We start from the raw sequence: 12,391 nt of genomic DNA, 5'->3' as shown, positions 1-12,391 counted from the left end.
GTTCCAAGCTTGTATACAATTTAAAAACCCAGGCTTGCTGTGGGTTCTGGCCTTATATGCACGTCCACCTCTCGCCCAACGTAATAAGGCAGACAACCACATGCCAACATGCCGGGGCCCGAGACTGCCTGCCTCGCACGACATGGAGGGTATGGCCCCTTGTGTCTTCACACACGCCTCGCCGGCGGCAACTAAATGGCTGAGGACGGCCTGTGGTGTCTTATTTGACGTGCTGTCAAACAAGGCGACTCACCACTGCCGCTACCAAGCATGTACGGCATGCATGCTTACACATGCACTCAGACACAGGCGCACAAATCGTAGTACCTGCCTCGACGCCACTCGACCAGCTCCTTGCTTCAAATCTGGTTGCCTTGGGCTGGGACGAATCCGGCTGCTTTGCAGTCTGAGAAAGGAAAGACTTGGCAAGTTCGTCTTGAATTTTGACCAAACAGGGCACGGGTGGGAGGAGGGAAAGGAGGAAAAGGGAAACCTCTCGCCTTGTAAGGCTTTCAGCTCGGGAAAAAAAGATTGGGTTGCCGTCGACAAGTGACGGAGCCACATGGGGCGGAATGTTGATTTTTGGTTACCGAGCTGCTGCAGAGCTGTGGCTAGACTGGACTAGGCCAAAAGGAACAAGCAGGACAATTACCGACTACGGAGTACTACCTAAGGACGAGAGCTCAGCTACGCGCCGTTAAGCCCCAACGAACATGGTCAAGGCTATCGGAGACCTCTCTCGGTGGCAGGTTTACAATGCGCATACATACAATACGTGTTTGCAAGGCACGTTGTCTAACAGGAGAGGACAGGCAGGGCAACGGGCAACAAACTAACCCATTTCTCACCGATTTTCGTTCTCTGCTGTCCGACGTGTATAGCGTCATTTCTGCTCCAGTGTACATATAGTATGTACCAACGGTATTGGGACTTGTTTGTGCATATATTGCTGTATTTCTGAGGACGGAACAGGCAGGAGTTACAAAGCTTCATGCATACTCCGTACATAGATAGATAGATGCCCCTCTACCAAATTGGGCCGTCTCCCGGCCAATTCAGGGGCGGGGTGAAGCCGACTACACCACCCCTCCAGATGAGTAGACATCCCAAAAAGAAAGCTCCATCCTGTCGTGGATGCGGGGCAAGCAGCGCAGCCGCACAGCAGCAGCAGCACAGCCAACAACCTACCCACCCTGCCCACGATCGCGGGCTGTCTGCGCTGGAACGGAACAGGCCAAACAGATTCCTCGCTCGATATTGAAAGCGTGCGGCTCCTGCTACTTTGGTTGTTGCCCAGACTAGCCCCCGCCCTGCTAGGCTACAGTTTACGGCCTCGTCGAGGCACGGAGCTGACTGAATAGACAAAAAAGAACGGAGAGAACAGAGAGCTTTGAAGAACTGGAGAAAAGAAAAAAAAAAGGACAGAAAAAAGAAAAGAAAAGATTGTAGGATTCGTATGGCTTGGCATGGCTTGGCTTGGCATGGCTTGGCTTGGCTTGGCATACCACAACACATGAACGTCGCCCCCCCCCGCGTGCAGTGCGCGAACCACGGCTCTCGCACGGGTGGTTATCTTGAAGTGCGGATATGCGGACAGATACAGAGATCCAAATCGGCACAATCGTGCGGTGGATAACCAAGACAGTTAGCACCGCTCCGCTCCGGCCATTACGTGCTCGTGCCTCCCGCATCCCATCCACTGCTTTTGACGTGCAGCAGTCACATCGAGAGCCATCGGAGCCATCATCATATCGCACCGGAGAGCTTAAACCAAATGCCCCGGACTGGAGCATATGCGTCAAGTCGGGTCAAGTGTTTCTCTCACCGCTGCTTTGGATTCAATCCGGAAAATGCTACCCACATGTTTAATGCTACGGAACGTCTGAAGGAACTGCAGCAGCCGGAGTCGTGCTGCACTCCAAGACCACCGCTGTGGCCACCCGGGCAGGCGGGGTCTCTGGAGCTGGCCGCATGCTGCAGCAGCTGAGAGGGATAACCAGCAGACACGGCGCCAAACGCGGCCGCCAGGCAAAGGACTTGCAGCTGGCTATCAGGACCAGGACCAGGACCAGGACCAGAACCAAGACCGACCGCATCGGCTCTTTCTCCATACGTACTACCCATACTATGTAAGGTAGTAGGAGTATATGTAGTCCAAGTTTCACCAGCACGCAAAAAGCTCGTGCGTTTGCTTGTTGGCTGTGCCGCGGTGCTATCTCGGGCCGTGGAACCGTGGGGTCTGCTCATGCTCTTGCTCCTACTCCAAAAACGACGGCGACATGACCTCCGGAGCGGAGCCACACCCCTTTGGTCCGATCCTAGTCCTGTCCTGCTACTAGACCTAGTCCTGCGAGCCTCGTCTGACTCGAGCTGACAAGGCAAGGCAAAGACAAGGCAAAGACAAGGCAAGGCAAGACGAGGCAAGACGAGGCAGGCAAGCCCAACGGGCCGACTAAGCTCTACCAAGTATACCGAAGTGAGAAACGCCCTCGGCAGCCTGTCGTCGGTCCCCTGCCCAGCCCTACCTCCCCTCGTCTCTAGTGTAGCTGCCGCTGACTCCCGCTTAGGTACGGAGGACGGAGTACCACCTACCGTCAGCCAGTCATGGCCCCCACCCCCAACCGTAACTGCGTCCGCAGCCTCAACAACAACAACCTCACTCTCAACCACTCCGGCGGTGGCCAACCCGTGCTGCCATCGCCACCCTTCATCGACGCGCCGGGCCTGGCGAATCTGCGTGACGTGGGTGGCTATGAGATCGCGGGCCCCTCCCACCGCCCGCCACACCAGATGGTGAGGCGCGGGCTGCTGTATCGCTCGGCCGACCCTTCTGGGCTCACGGCCGAGGGCGTGGCCGTGCTATCGGACCAGCTGGGCATCAAGACCGTCTTCGACCTCAGGTCCGTCGTTGAGCTCTCGCGCGACGGCACCCCGCCCACGCCTTCGTGGGACGGCTCGGCCTCCGTCTTCGTCCCCATCTTCCTCGACAAGGACTACAGCCCCGAGGCGCTCGCCGTGCGCTTCAACAACTACAGCGATGGACTCGAGGTCAGTCTGGAGCGTTTTGTTTTTATATCCCCTTATCCATCACACCTACACACCCACTCCCACACCCACTCCCAGTCCCAGTCCCACTCCCACTCCCAGTCCCACTCCCACTCCCGCAATAATCCCCATGCGGGTCTTGTCTTCTCCCCACCTCGCCCGCGGGCCTTGTCGACGTTGCTGCAGAGCGTCAGCATGCCCCAGCTGGGTCTCCCAGCCGGACGCGCAGATGAGGGGCGCTTCTGCCTGTTCCGTGCGCGTAGAAAGACAAGGCTGCGTGCATTGGGCACTTTCTCCATGCCCATGCCGATACCATGCTGGACTTGTGACACGCCTCACATTTCATCGTGCGTGTGAGTCTGGGCTGCCGCACATGTATTGGTCCTTCTGTGGCGGCATCCGGGGGGGTGAGGTGCGGTCAGGGAAGGGGAGGCTGTGTGTGCCCCGACGGAAACCCATGTGCTTCCATATCGAATTCTAGAACTACTACGCTACGCCACACCCTGTTTCCGCCGTTGCCTCCTGCCAACCGATCCATCCGCCTCTTATGCAGAGGAAAGGAAAGAAACAAGAATTCCTAGCGGCTGACACGCAGCCTTGTCTCGACTGCTGCTGCTGCTTTAGGGATTCGTGCGCGCCTATAGCTCCATCCTAGCCGCCGCCGCCGACCCAGGACACCCTCACGCGCCGTTCCGCACTATATTCGAGTCGCTGGCGTCCGCGCCGCCCTCGCCGCTGCTGGTCCACTGTACAGCTGGCAAAGACAGTCAGTCTATCCCTTCAGTCTGTCTCTATACGCACGTCTTCTTTCCAGAATGCCTGTTGCTTGCTCCTGCCACTCTCATTTGCCTGCTCGTTGTGCTCGCCTGCCTGCCTGCCTGCCTGCCTGCATGCCAGCCAGCCAGCCAGCCCCGGAACCTCGGCCGAGATATTATTATGACCCAATCCCACAGCCCTGCCCCTTTTCCCGCCCCCCATTCCCTACCTGCAGCTACCCGAGGTCCCGTTGACCTCGGTGTCCGGGCACCACATGACCCAGACTTTGCGCCTTGAGAGGAAGAGAGACTAAGCTAACAGACGCGAGAGAGAAAAAACCAGGGACGGGCATCTTCTGCGCCCTGGTGCTCGCCCTCTGCGGCGTCGACGACGAGGCCATCGCCCACGACTACAGCCTGACCGACCTCGGGCTGGCGCAGCTCAAGGAGGCGACGGTGCAGAAGCTGATTAACGGCGACGCGCTGCGGGGCGACCGCGCGCGCGCCGAGAGGATGGTCAGTTCGCGGTACGTTAGACTGCTTGTTTCTTTTTCCTCTCTGTCTTGTCTGCCTCTCGTCTCGGATGGATGGATGGAGATGCTCGGTGAAGGCATTGGGAGACGGTGCACATGAGTATATACACAAGACGCAAAGCTTGACGAGGCGGATCAAGCGGAAGACGAAGAAAGAGAAATGTGCCCCGAGTCCCTGACCGACCGCTGCCATTCCATGCAACCTCCCGGGCTCGCAGACAGGCCTCCAAGAGCAACCGGCAGCAGCACCCACTTCCCTCCTTCTCTCCTCTCCCGTTCGTTCCCCTTCCTGTCTTCCCGTTCAACCTCCCTCTATCCCCTATCCCTCACAGCGCACGAAACTAACCTAACCCCTTCCTTTGGACAAAACAGAAAAGAAAACATGCTCGCCACCCTCGCCACGCTGCGTGCTACGTACGGCTCCGTCGAGACGTACGTGACGGCCCACTGCGGGGTCCCGGCTGCGGCGGTCGAGCAGGTCCGCCGCAACTTCATCGTCAACATTGATACCAACCAGCAGCAGCAGCAGCAGCAGCCGACGGACTGGCGCGCGCAGGCCCTGGCGCTGGAGCGTGAGTTGGAGAGGCAGCAGCAGGTTCGCGAGGCCAATGGTAAGGTCAATGGTGTCAGTGGCGAAGAAGGTGATGGTGGATCAGACGGCTCCGGCCCTGAGACGGCTGCCGCGGCCACGGGGACAGGCATGGGCACGGGCACAGGGGCGACGACTTCGCCGTCGCCGTCGCCGCCTGGTATCTTCGCGACCAGGCAGGTGCAGGTACAGGTGCCGGTGCCGGTGCACGTCGTGGCTACGACCGTGTAGAGTACCTAGCCTACACGAACAGGCAAAGCAGAGCGGAGCGGAGCAGAGCAGGCCAGAGCAGGCCAGAGCAGGCCAGAGCAGGCCAGAGCAGGCCAGAGCAGGCCAGAGCAGGCCAGAGCAGGCCAGAGCAGGCCAGAGCAGGCCAGAGCAGGCCAGAGCAGGCCAGAGCAGGCCAGAGCAGGCCAGAGCAGGCCAGAGTAGGCCAGAGCAGATGGCGCGGCGTTCTTTTTTTTCTTCTTTTCTCCCCTTTATGTCGGGAGTGAGGGTCTATGCTATGCTATGCTACACCGCGGGCCTTATGTGGTAGGTAGGTAGGTAGGACCCATTGATGTTAACTTTCCTAGTAGGCGACTAGCTAGGGAGCGAGGGTAAGGAAAGTTACCTAGGCAGAGGTGGTCCGTTACTCATATCCTCGACACGGCGTATTTCAGTACCTTCGTTACCTACCTACCTACCTACCTACCTATCTAAGTGTGTGTCCTAATTAGATCTCGGCGATGTTTGCTAGACTTGCCTGTTTTTCTCAGGTAGCGGTTGGGGCTGACCAGTAGGTACTTACCATAACTACTAAGTTACTCCCTAGACTTATAGGCAGGAGTAGTTCTACGTGGGTAGGTATCTAATAGTTCAAAGAGAGTCATATACGGGCAGGCAGAGGTGCAGTCGACATCTACCTACCCACCTACCTATAGAGGTAGAGCAGAGTATGCTCAATACCTACACAGACCTGCCACCGAGCACAACATCAACATACACAGCCCCCTAGGTAGGAAGACAAGCCCCCTACGAGCACAGAGATGTGGACAAAATCAGAGCCTGCCATTGCTGGGTACTAAAATGCTAGTATACACACATATATACAGCTGCCGCGTCTGGCTGACAGAAAAGGGGGGGAAAAAATAAAACCCTCCGCAGAAGAGGAAATACCGAGGCTGGGCCATGCTAGGCAAATAATCCCCCTGGCGGGCTTAGATAAACAGACGCCCTCTGCTCCCCCGCCGCATGCCCTCTCCCCTTGTATCAGTAGACTGTGACGTGGGACACACGGGATTATATAACCGGGGGATTGCTGCCGCGGCTTCATCGTAATAAAAATACACATCTCCACGCTCCAGAAACCGGCGTTCCCGGTGACGGGAGACGTTTATTCCATCTTTGTGGGAATCTTGACCTGGTCCGGCTTGCGGTCGTGCGACGGCACGCCGTAGCGCCAGCCGACGGCGGTGCGGCCGCGGCCGGTGCGGCCGACGGCCGACGAGTTGAAGTTCTCGAAGCGGAACTCGAAGCGGTCCGTGGCGACGCGCGTTCTGTTGAGCTCTGCCATAGTGCGTCGTCCCTTGAGCCGTTTCGCACGCGACGCCTCCGTCCTGGCCGTCTGGGCCACGAACTCGTCGTGCGCCTCCTCCGACGGCACGCCGCTGGCCAGCTTGCGCTCCAGGTCGATCATCTCGGGGATGCGCAGCTTGTGGTCGGGCGGCAGGGTGTGCGCGCCAAACGCCTTGGCCGCGTCCCGGCGTGTAAAGTGGCGCGACTCGGACGTCGGGTGGAAGAGCTGCTGCATCGTCGCCATGTGCACGTGGATGTCGTTGATGGGCTCGAACGGCATCTCCCCCGGGTTTAGGTCGGCTTGGGGCAGCATGGCCAAGACGGCTCTCTGGTAGGGTTTCGCGAGCGGTTTCTTCTGTTGGCCCAAAGGCTTCAGCCAAGATTTCTTGTAGAGGTTGATTTGTCTTCCGTCTTCTGCGTGTTTGGAAGCAGCAGAGAAACAGCCGGGCTTCCCCATTCAGAAAGGTTTGTAAAGCCGTAAATTTTTTAACCATTGGGCATGTCTTCAAGACTAATCGAATTTTTATTTGAATCATCATAATGGGAAGCCCGCTGCCAGCCAGGAAGATGTCTCACGCCAGAAAGACGGAGAACGCGAGGGAGAAAGGGAACAGGCAACTAACCGATGCGATCCAATTGCGCTCAATCGACCTCATGCGGACGACGGCGGCGATGCGACGCATGTCGACGCCGAACTTCTGGGAGACGGCCTTGAGGGGCAGCTGGTCCTCGACGACGGCCGAGAAGATGGCATCGCGGGCCTTCTCGGAGAGCACAGGCTCGCTCTTGAAGAGCTTGTTGTTTCTGAAGACCTGGGTGCCGTCGAAGCTGCCCACGTAGTTTGGCCCGCCGCCGTTGCCGCGTGCTGTGTCGCCGTCGGGGCCGGGCTGGTCGGGGTCAGGCGCCGTCTTGAACTTCTTGCCTTGGCCTCTGAGCCAGGCCCACATACGGCGCTGCTCGCGATTGAGCTCGCAGGGAGCCGACGTGGAGAAGGGTGCCGAGCATGGCGGTGAGCGCGACGAGGATCGGGGTGTTGTTATGCGTTGGCTTTGGTTTTGGATTATGGCCGTCAGTCCTGCCAGCGGACGACTCCCCCCTCGCTGCGACAAGCCCTCGACGCACGTGAGGAGCAGCGGAGAGAGGCCATTGCCGCCGCTGCGTAACCGTGGCGCCATTCTGCGATTGTGAGGGTGTTTGTGTGAGGGGAGCGTGGATGGTTGTAGGTTTAAATGCTCGCTGAATTTTTTCTCTTGGCTAGTAGGCCCAAGTCGCTGGTTTCTAGACCCACCCCAGAACCCGCCCACTGTCGCTGCTTGAGCTGGGCCGACAAATATACACAGGGTTAGGGTTGCCTGAACTCGCAGCACCAGCAACGAGAACACGACCAGCAAGTTGCAATTCACGTGTTGAACGATTGTAATTGTTTTATCTCGTCATCAAGAAGAATCATTTTCCCCTGATAATATGCTAGTTTTTAGACTAGAATTCGATTGACCATCTTGCCCTCAGGACTTAGTCTAACTCCTATATGTATACTCGAAACCTTATCTTATCTCACTATTGCGGCGCTCCACCACAACTGCCCCTTCCCCCTATCGGGCTCCCCTAGACTCGAGGAGTCCGGCAAAACATGCCTCCTCAGTCCAACACCTCTTAAAAAATACAATAAACACAGTAAAGGGGTATCATAACCTAGACTGCGAGGGCTCGGGTTCGTATACTAAGTCCATTCTGATTCATCATATCGCTTATACCTAAGGCATACTTCAGTAGGCCTCGGCTCCCAAGGTACGTCTGTCTCCTGGCACCAAACACCAGCAAACCAGGAACCCCAGCAATATCTGCAAGCTCTACAAGCTCAGTAATTACAAATATGCCGCCATATGCTAGCTATTGCCAATATAAGCATCCATCGCCCTGAAATCCTCCTGTGCTGCGAAATGAGACGTAGAAGAGATAGGATATCAGGAGTAGAACGACACCCCAAACAAGAAAGCAACGCTATAGCCGCCTAATAAGTGTGCCCCTTCGTATACTCCCCCTTATCCCGTTGACCGATAGACAAATAAAACAACAGAGTAAGACGCGTCGCCTATTAGCGTTCCCTAATACCATCCACACGTAGCGTCATAACCGTAGTCAGCTATTCTGCGTAGAGTACCTATTTATGTCCTCTACTCAGTCGCACCATTGCGACTTCGTATCTTGGCAGTTACCCATTATTAATAACCATGCAGAAGTAGTTATAGGAACAGAGAAAACATGGCGAGCTAGGTATTGGGGACATAAAATCGAACAGAAGGAAGAGAACTACCGCGTCGGTTCCTGGGTTGTGGCAGTGCATATGATATCTGGTAGGGCATGGTACAGCTTCCTCTCCCCGCCCACTTGCTGCGTATCGTGAAAGGGGGTTTAGGAAGAAACAAAGCTCCGTCGATCGTGGATGTGACACAGAGTCTGTAGGCCAGTTCAATTGGCATCCGAGGACGACGTTATCGAGAGCCGGTTCTTCTTGGCCTTGGCCTTCTTGCTGCTTGCCGGAGTCCCTGATGTCGTCCCTGCCACTGAAGGTAATGACGATGTCGTGGCGTCGTCTGCGGCAGCAGCGTCCGATTTTTGTGAGAACGACTTCCACTTACGCCAGCCGTCAAAGTCAATCAGCGCTTGCATGCAGCCCCATTCCATGACCTTCCTCTCAAGCCACACGTACGTAACGGGCTGTAGGTGGACTTGTCAGCAAGGGCATGGCCGGGTTGGAAAATTCCAAATAGACCGCCAACATACCTTGGTCAAGAAGTCATTGCAGCCGGCGGCCAATGCTTCGTGTCTGTCGCTCTGTAGCGAGCTAGCCGTCAGGGCCACGATGATGACGGGACTCTTGAACATGTCTCGGTTTGGCAGCAAATCCTCCTCGGTAGCCTCGCCGTTAGCGTCGGCGGCCTTAGCACTGGTACTAACAGAGAAGGCCCCGATCGAGTTCATACGCTCGAGCCGGCGAATCTCGCGGGTAGCCTCGAGGCCGCTCATGACGGGCAGCTGGATGTCCATGAGCACCAGATGGAACCCGCCGGCGCGCCACTTGGTGACAGCCTCGCGACCGTTCATAGCGGTCTGCCAGCGCACCTTGAGCCGCTTCACAAATGCTTCCAGAAGACGAAGATTAATAATATTGTCTTCGACAATTAGCACATTGATCGGCGGCACGCCACCGTTAAGCATGAGGCTGGGCGTGGCCTGGTCGGCCGTCTTCTTCTTCTTGGGTCTCACGGCAGCCAATGGTCGCGGAGATGCTACCCGAGGGGGCGGAGTGGCAGTCCGTGGGACCTGGGACGGGACAGAGTCGGCCGCAGTCGGGTCGGCAACTGGCGGCGTGGGCAGAGGCGGCGCAGGGGGTGCCACCTGTCCGCCAGAAGGCTGGTCCAGCGGCGTGTTCGAGTGAGTCCGAGGACCTGACAGAGTATGGACCAGCAGCGCCCCCTGGTTCGGAGCAATCAAGGTGGCGGTTGAAGAATGAGCAGCGGAATTGACGCCTACAACGACCGTGGGCGACGACGTGTGCTGCCTGCCTAGGCGTGGGCGGTCGGGTCTGTCCCGGTACTGGCGGGTCCTCGTACCGCCGGGCGAAGGAATCTGAGGCACCTGACCCGTGTTCAGCACCGCGATGGTATGGGGGTGCGAGACGCCGCCGTTGGGCTGAATGGGGGCGGCGGGGGCAGGGGGTTGGTCAAGAGCTCCGGGGCCGAAGTAGTCGGTACCTCCCTCGACAGGTCTGATGTCGTCGTAAAAGGCGGACGTGATGTGCTGGGCGTGGGGGGGACCGGTGCGGGGAGAGGCCCGGGGGGTACGGCGTGATGGGACGTCGATGATCAAGGCCTCGTCGACCGTCTGACCGCCGGGAAAGTAGGCATCTAGGGTGCGAGCCATGGGCTCCTCGGGGCCCAGCAATCTCTCCTGCCGCTGCTGCTCACGGGGTGCTATCCGCAGAGCCAGGTCGGGCGAGTCGAATTGGCGGCCGAGCGAGTTGGAATATTTGCGCAGGATCATGTCACGAACATCGTCGACCAGATCGTCTCCATTGATGGTGACCAGAGTGGCCGAGGAGCCGGGCCGCTTGACCCATATCTTGCGAGTACCCATGTTGGCATCGAGGGGCAGCAGTGCTTCCAGGCTGTCGGGGTCAAGGTCGAGATCATCAACATGGGCGGCGCTCAGCAGGGTCCGGATGAGGGTCGACTGTCGGCTCGGCAGCAAGCTCTGCCGGCGATGGTCGCCCTCGGGACGAGCCGGCGACGCCGACGAGGCACGCACCGACCTCGACCTGGACGTGGTCGTCGTGGGGCTCGGCGGGAAGCGGTCGGCCAGCCGCGGGACGCCGGGACTTGCGGGGTCGAGCGATTGCGGGTCGTTCAGTGCAATTCTTCGCAGGGTGGAATGATGATGGCCGTGACCGTGACCATAATTGTCATCGACGTCGAGGTTGGGGTCGAGGTCGAGGTAGGGTTCGGTGTTTAGGTGCGGGTCTTGGTGCGAGGAGCTGGAAGTGGTTGTGGTTGTGGTTGTGGTGGCTCTGGTTATGGTGGCTCTGGTTGTGGAGATCGCAGCTGCCGCGGCAGGCCCAGTCGCGTTTTCCGTCCCAGCAGTTGAGACTGAAGGGGCGGCAGTGACGGCAGGAGGATTTAAAGATGCGGTAAACGGCTGCGGGAGCCCGTCGTCGCCGGCTGGGTCGTCGCTGTGGGCGTGCTCGTGAATACTGGCAAGCTTGGCAGTCGGGACCCGCTGATCGTTCCTATCAAACGCGTCACAGGCGTTGCCATTACGAGGCACAGACGCGACAGGCAGGTGTGGGTGGCTGGTCTCTAACATAGGGGGCAGCGACAGCGGCAGATCTGGCTTCAGCGGCAGATCTGGCTTCAGCGGCCCGAGACTGCTGTGGTTAGGGTTATTAGTGGCATTCTTGGCGCTTGCGTGGTCGCTGCCGTTTCTTTGCACAGCGCCAGCAGCACCTGCATTAATAGTTACAGGGCTGTTGTTGTCGCTGTCGTCGTCTTCGCTGTCCACGCCGTCCGCGTCGCTGTCTTCTTGGTCGCTTGTGTCCCTGATATTTATGGTTGTCGGGGTCCTACCACTGCCAGGCCGCTGCATTTCCTGTCTCTTGCCCTCGTTTCTCGGCTCCCTGTCCCTCGCTTGTTCGTGACCGCTGGCCTGTGCTTGTACTTGTTTTGTAGCTGGTCTTGACGATGGCGAAGATACTCGAGTGCCGCCGCCGTGGCTTGTCTTGTGCTCATCTCCAGCTCCAGCTCCAGCTCCCCTTTTGTGCCCTGCATCCGCATCGACGCCCGTCTCGGCTGGCAGCGCGCCTTCATTGTGGTCGTAGAGCGGCGGGCGGTGGTGCGGGTCATTGGCAGTGCATTCTGATACCGGACGGCTCTCGCTGTTGTCGTTGCTCTTGCTCGACGCGATTGACGGGACACCGCCCGAGTTCCTCCGTGGAAACCTCGCCCGTAGTCTGGACCGGAGTGTTCCCACCCCCATCACTGGGCCCGGCGCCCAAGTCAGGCTGGCTGGCTGCTGTCGTGCCGCAGCGGTGCTGTGAGGCCCGAGACGTCAGTCTGAATCAACTTTGTGGTTGGTGTCTCCAGGACGGGCGTCAAGGCTCGTTTCCTGCTTGTTCTTCTCGTCTGTGGTTGGTGATGATGTTGAATCGACTTGCCGACGCCGGTGGCCTTTATGTTTTACACTAGGTAGAGGGACCAGGTGCCTTGTGGTATCAAATTGAATTTTGCTACCGTAACGTAGGTTGTATAGGGCGATTCCGCCTCTTCCACAAGCTTCCAATGCACGCACTCCAACAGACAGACGGGACATCCACGAGGTGAGCGAGCTTCCAGCGTTGCATGGGCAACTCTCGACTC

The 12,391-nt window shown here is 58.1% G+C and overlaps 3 protein-coding genes across 3 annotated transcripts; 1 reads left to right on the top strand and 2 right to left on the bottom strand.

Moving 5' to 3' along the window:
* Nucleotides 1-2,691: 2,691 nt before the first annotated feature.
* B0T26DRAFT_608996 (protein-tyrosine phosphatase-like protein) lies at nt 2,692-4,838 on the top strand (the record flags this gene model as incomplete). The annotated part of the gene is made up of 4 exons (XM_060435868.1): nt 2,692-3,048; nt 3,670-3,811; nt 4,144-4,327; nt 4,706-4,838. Coding segments are annotated over 4 exons (816 nt in total), but the record flags the coding sequence as incomplete, so codon positions are not given.
* Nucleotides 4,839-5,914: 1,076 nt separating this feature from the next.
* On the bottom strand, nt 5,915-7,733 carry B0T26DRAFT_709209 (eukaryotic mitochondrial regulator protein-domain-containing protein). The gene is made up of 2 exons (XM_060441919.1): nt 7,103-7,733; nt 5,915-6,834 (listed from the first exon to the last, which is right to left on the bottom strand). Exons 1-2 carry the CDS (start codon nt 7,652-7,654, stop codon nt 6,298-6,300), a joined length of 1,089 nt encoding a protein of 362 aa, XP_060296032.1. The 5' UTR covers nt 7,655-7,733; the 3' UTR covers nt 5,915-6,297.
* Nucleotides 7,734-9,086: 1,353 nt separating this feature from the next.
* On the bottom strand, nt 9,087-10,742 carry B0T26DRAFT_613810 (uncharacterized protein; the record flags this gene model as incomplete). The annotated part of the gene is made up of 2 exons (XM_060435941.1): nt 9,087-9,197; nt 9,264-10,742. Coding segments are annotated over 2 exons (1,590 nt in total), but the record flags the coding sequence as incomplete, so codon positions are not given.
* Between the last annotated feature and the right edge of the window lie 1,649 nt (nt 10,743-12,391).

This window comes from Lasiosphaeria miniovina (assembly GCF_030549165.1).
Source record: "Lasiosphaeria miniovina strain SMH2392-1A chromosome Unknown B0T26scaffold_4, whole genome shotgun sequence".
NCBI lineage: Eukaryota > Fungi > Ascomycota > Sordariomycetes > Sordariales > Lasiosphaeriaceae > Lasiosphaeria > Lasiosphaeria miniovina.
Note: the sequence above shows the minus strand (reverse complement) of the source record. Positions and strands in the feature narration are given on the sequence as shown.

Bases quoted from the DNA above. Each gene is read 5' to 3' on its own strand.
- B0T26DRAFT_709209 (XM_060441919.1), bottom strand. From the start codon at position 7,654: ATGGCGCCACGGTTACGCAGCGGCGGCAATGGCCTCTCTCCGCTGCTC. The intron at 6,835-7,102 runs GTTAGTTGCCTG...TTGGGCCAACAG, and splicing joins AGCGCAATTGGATCGCATCG to AAGAAACCGCTCGCGAAACC.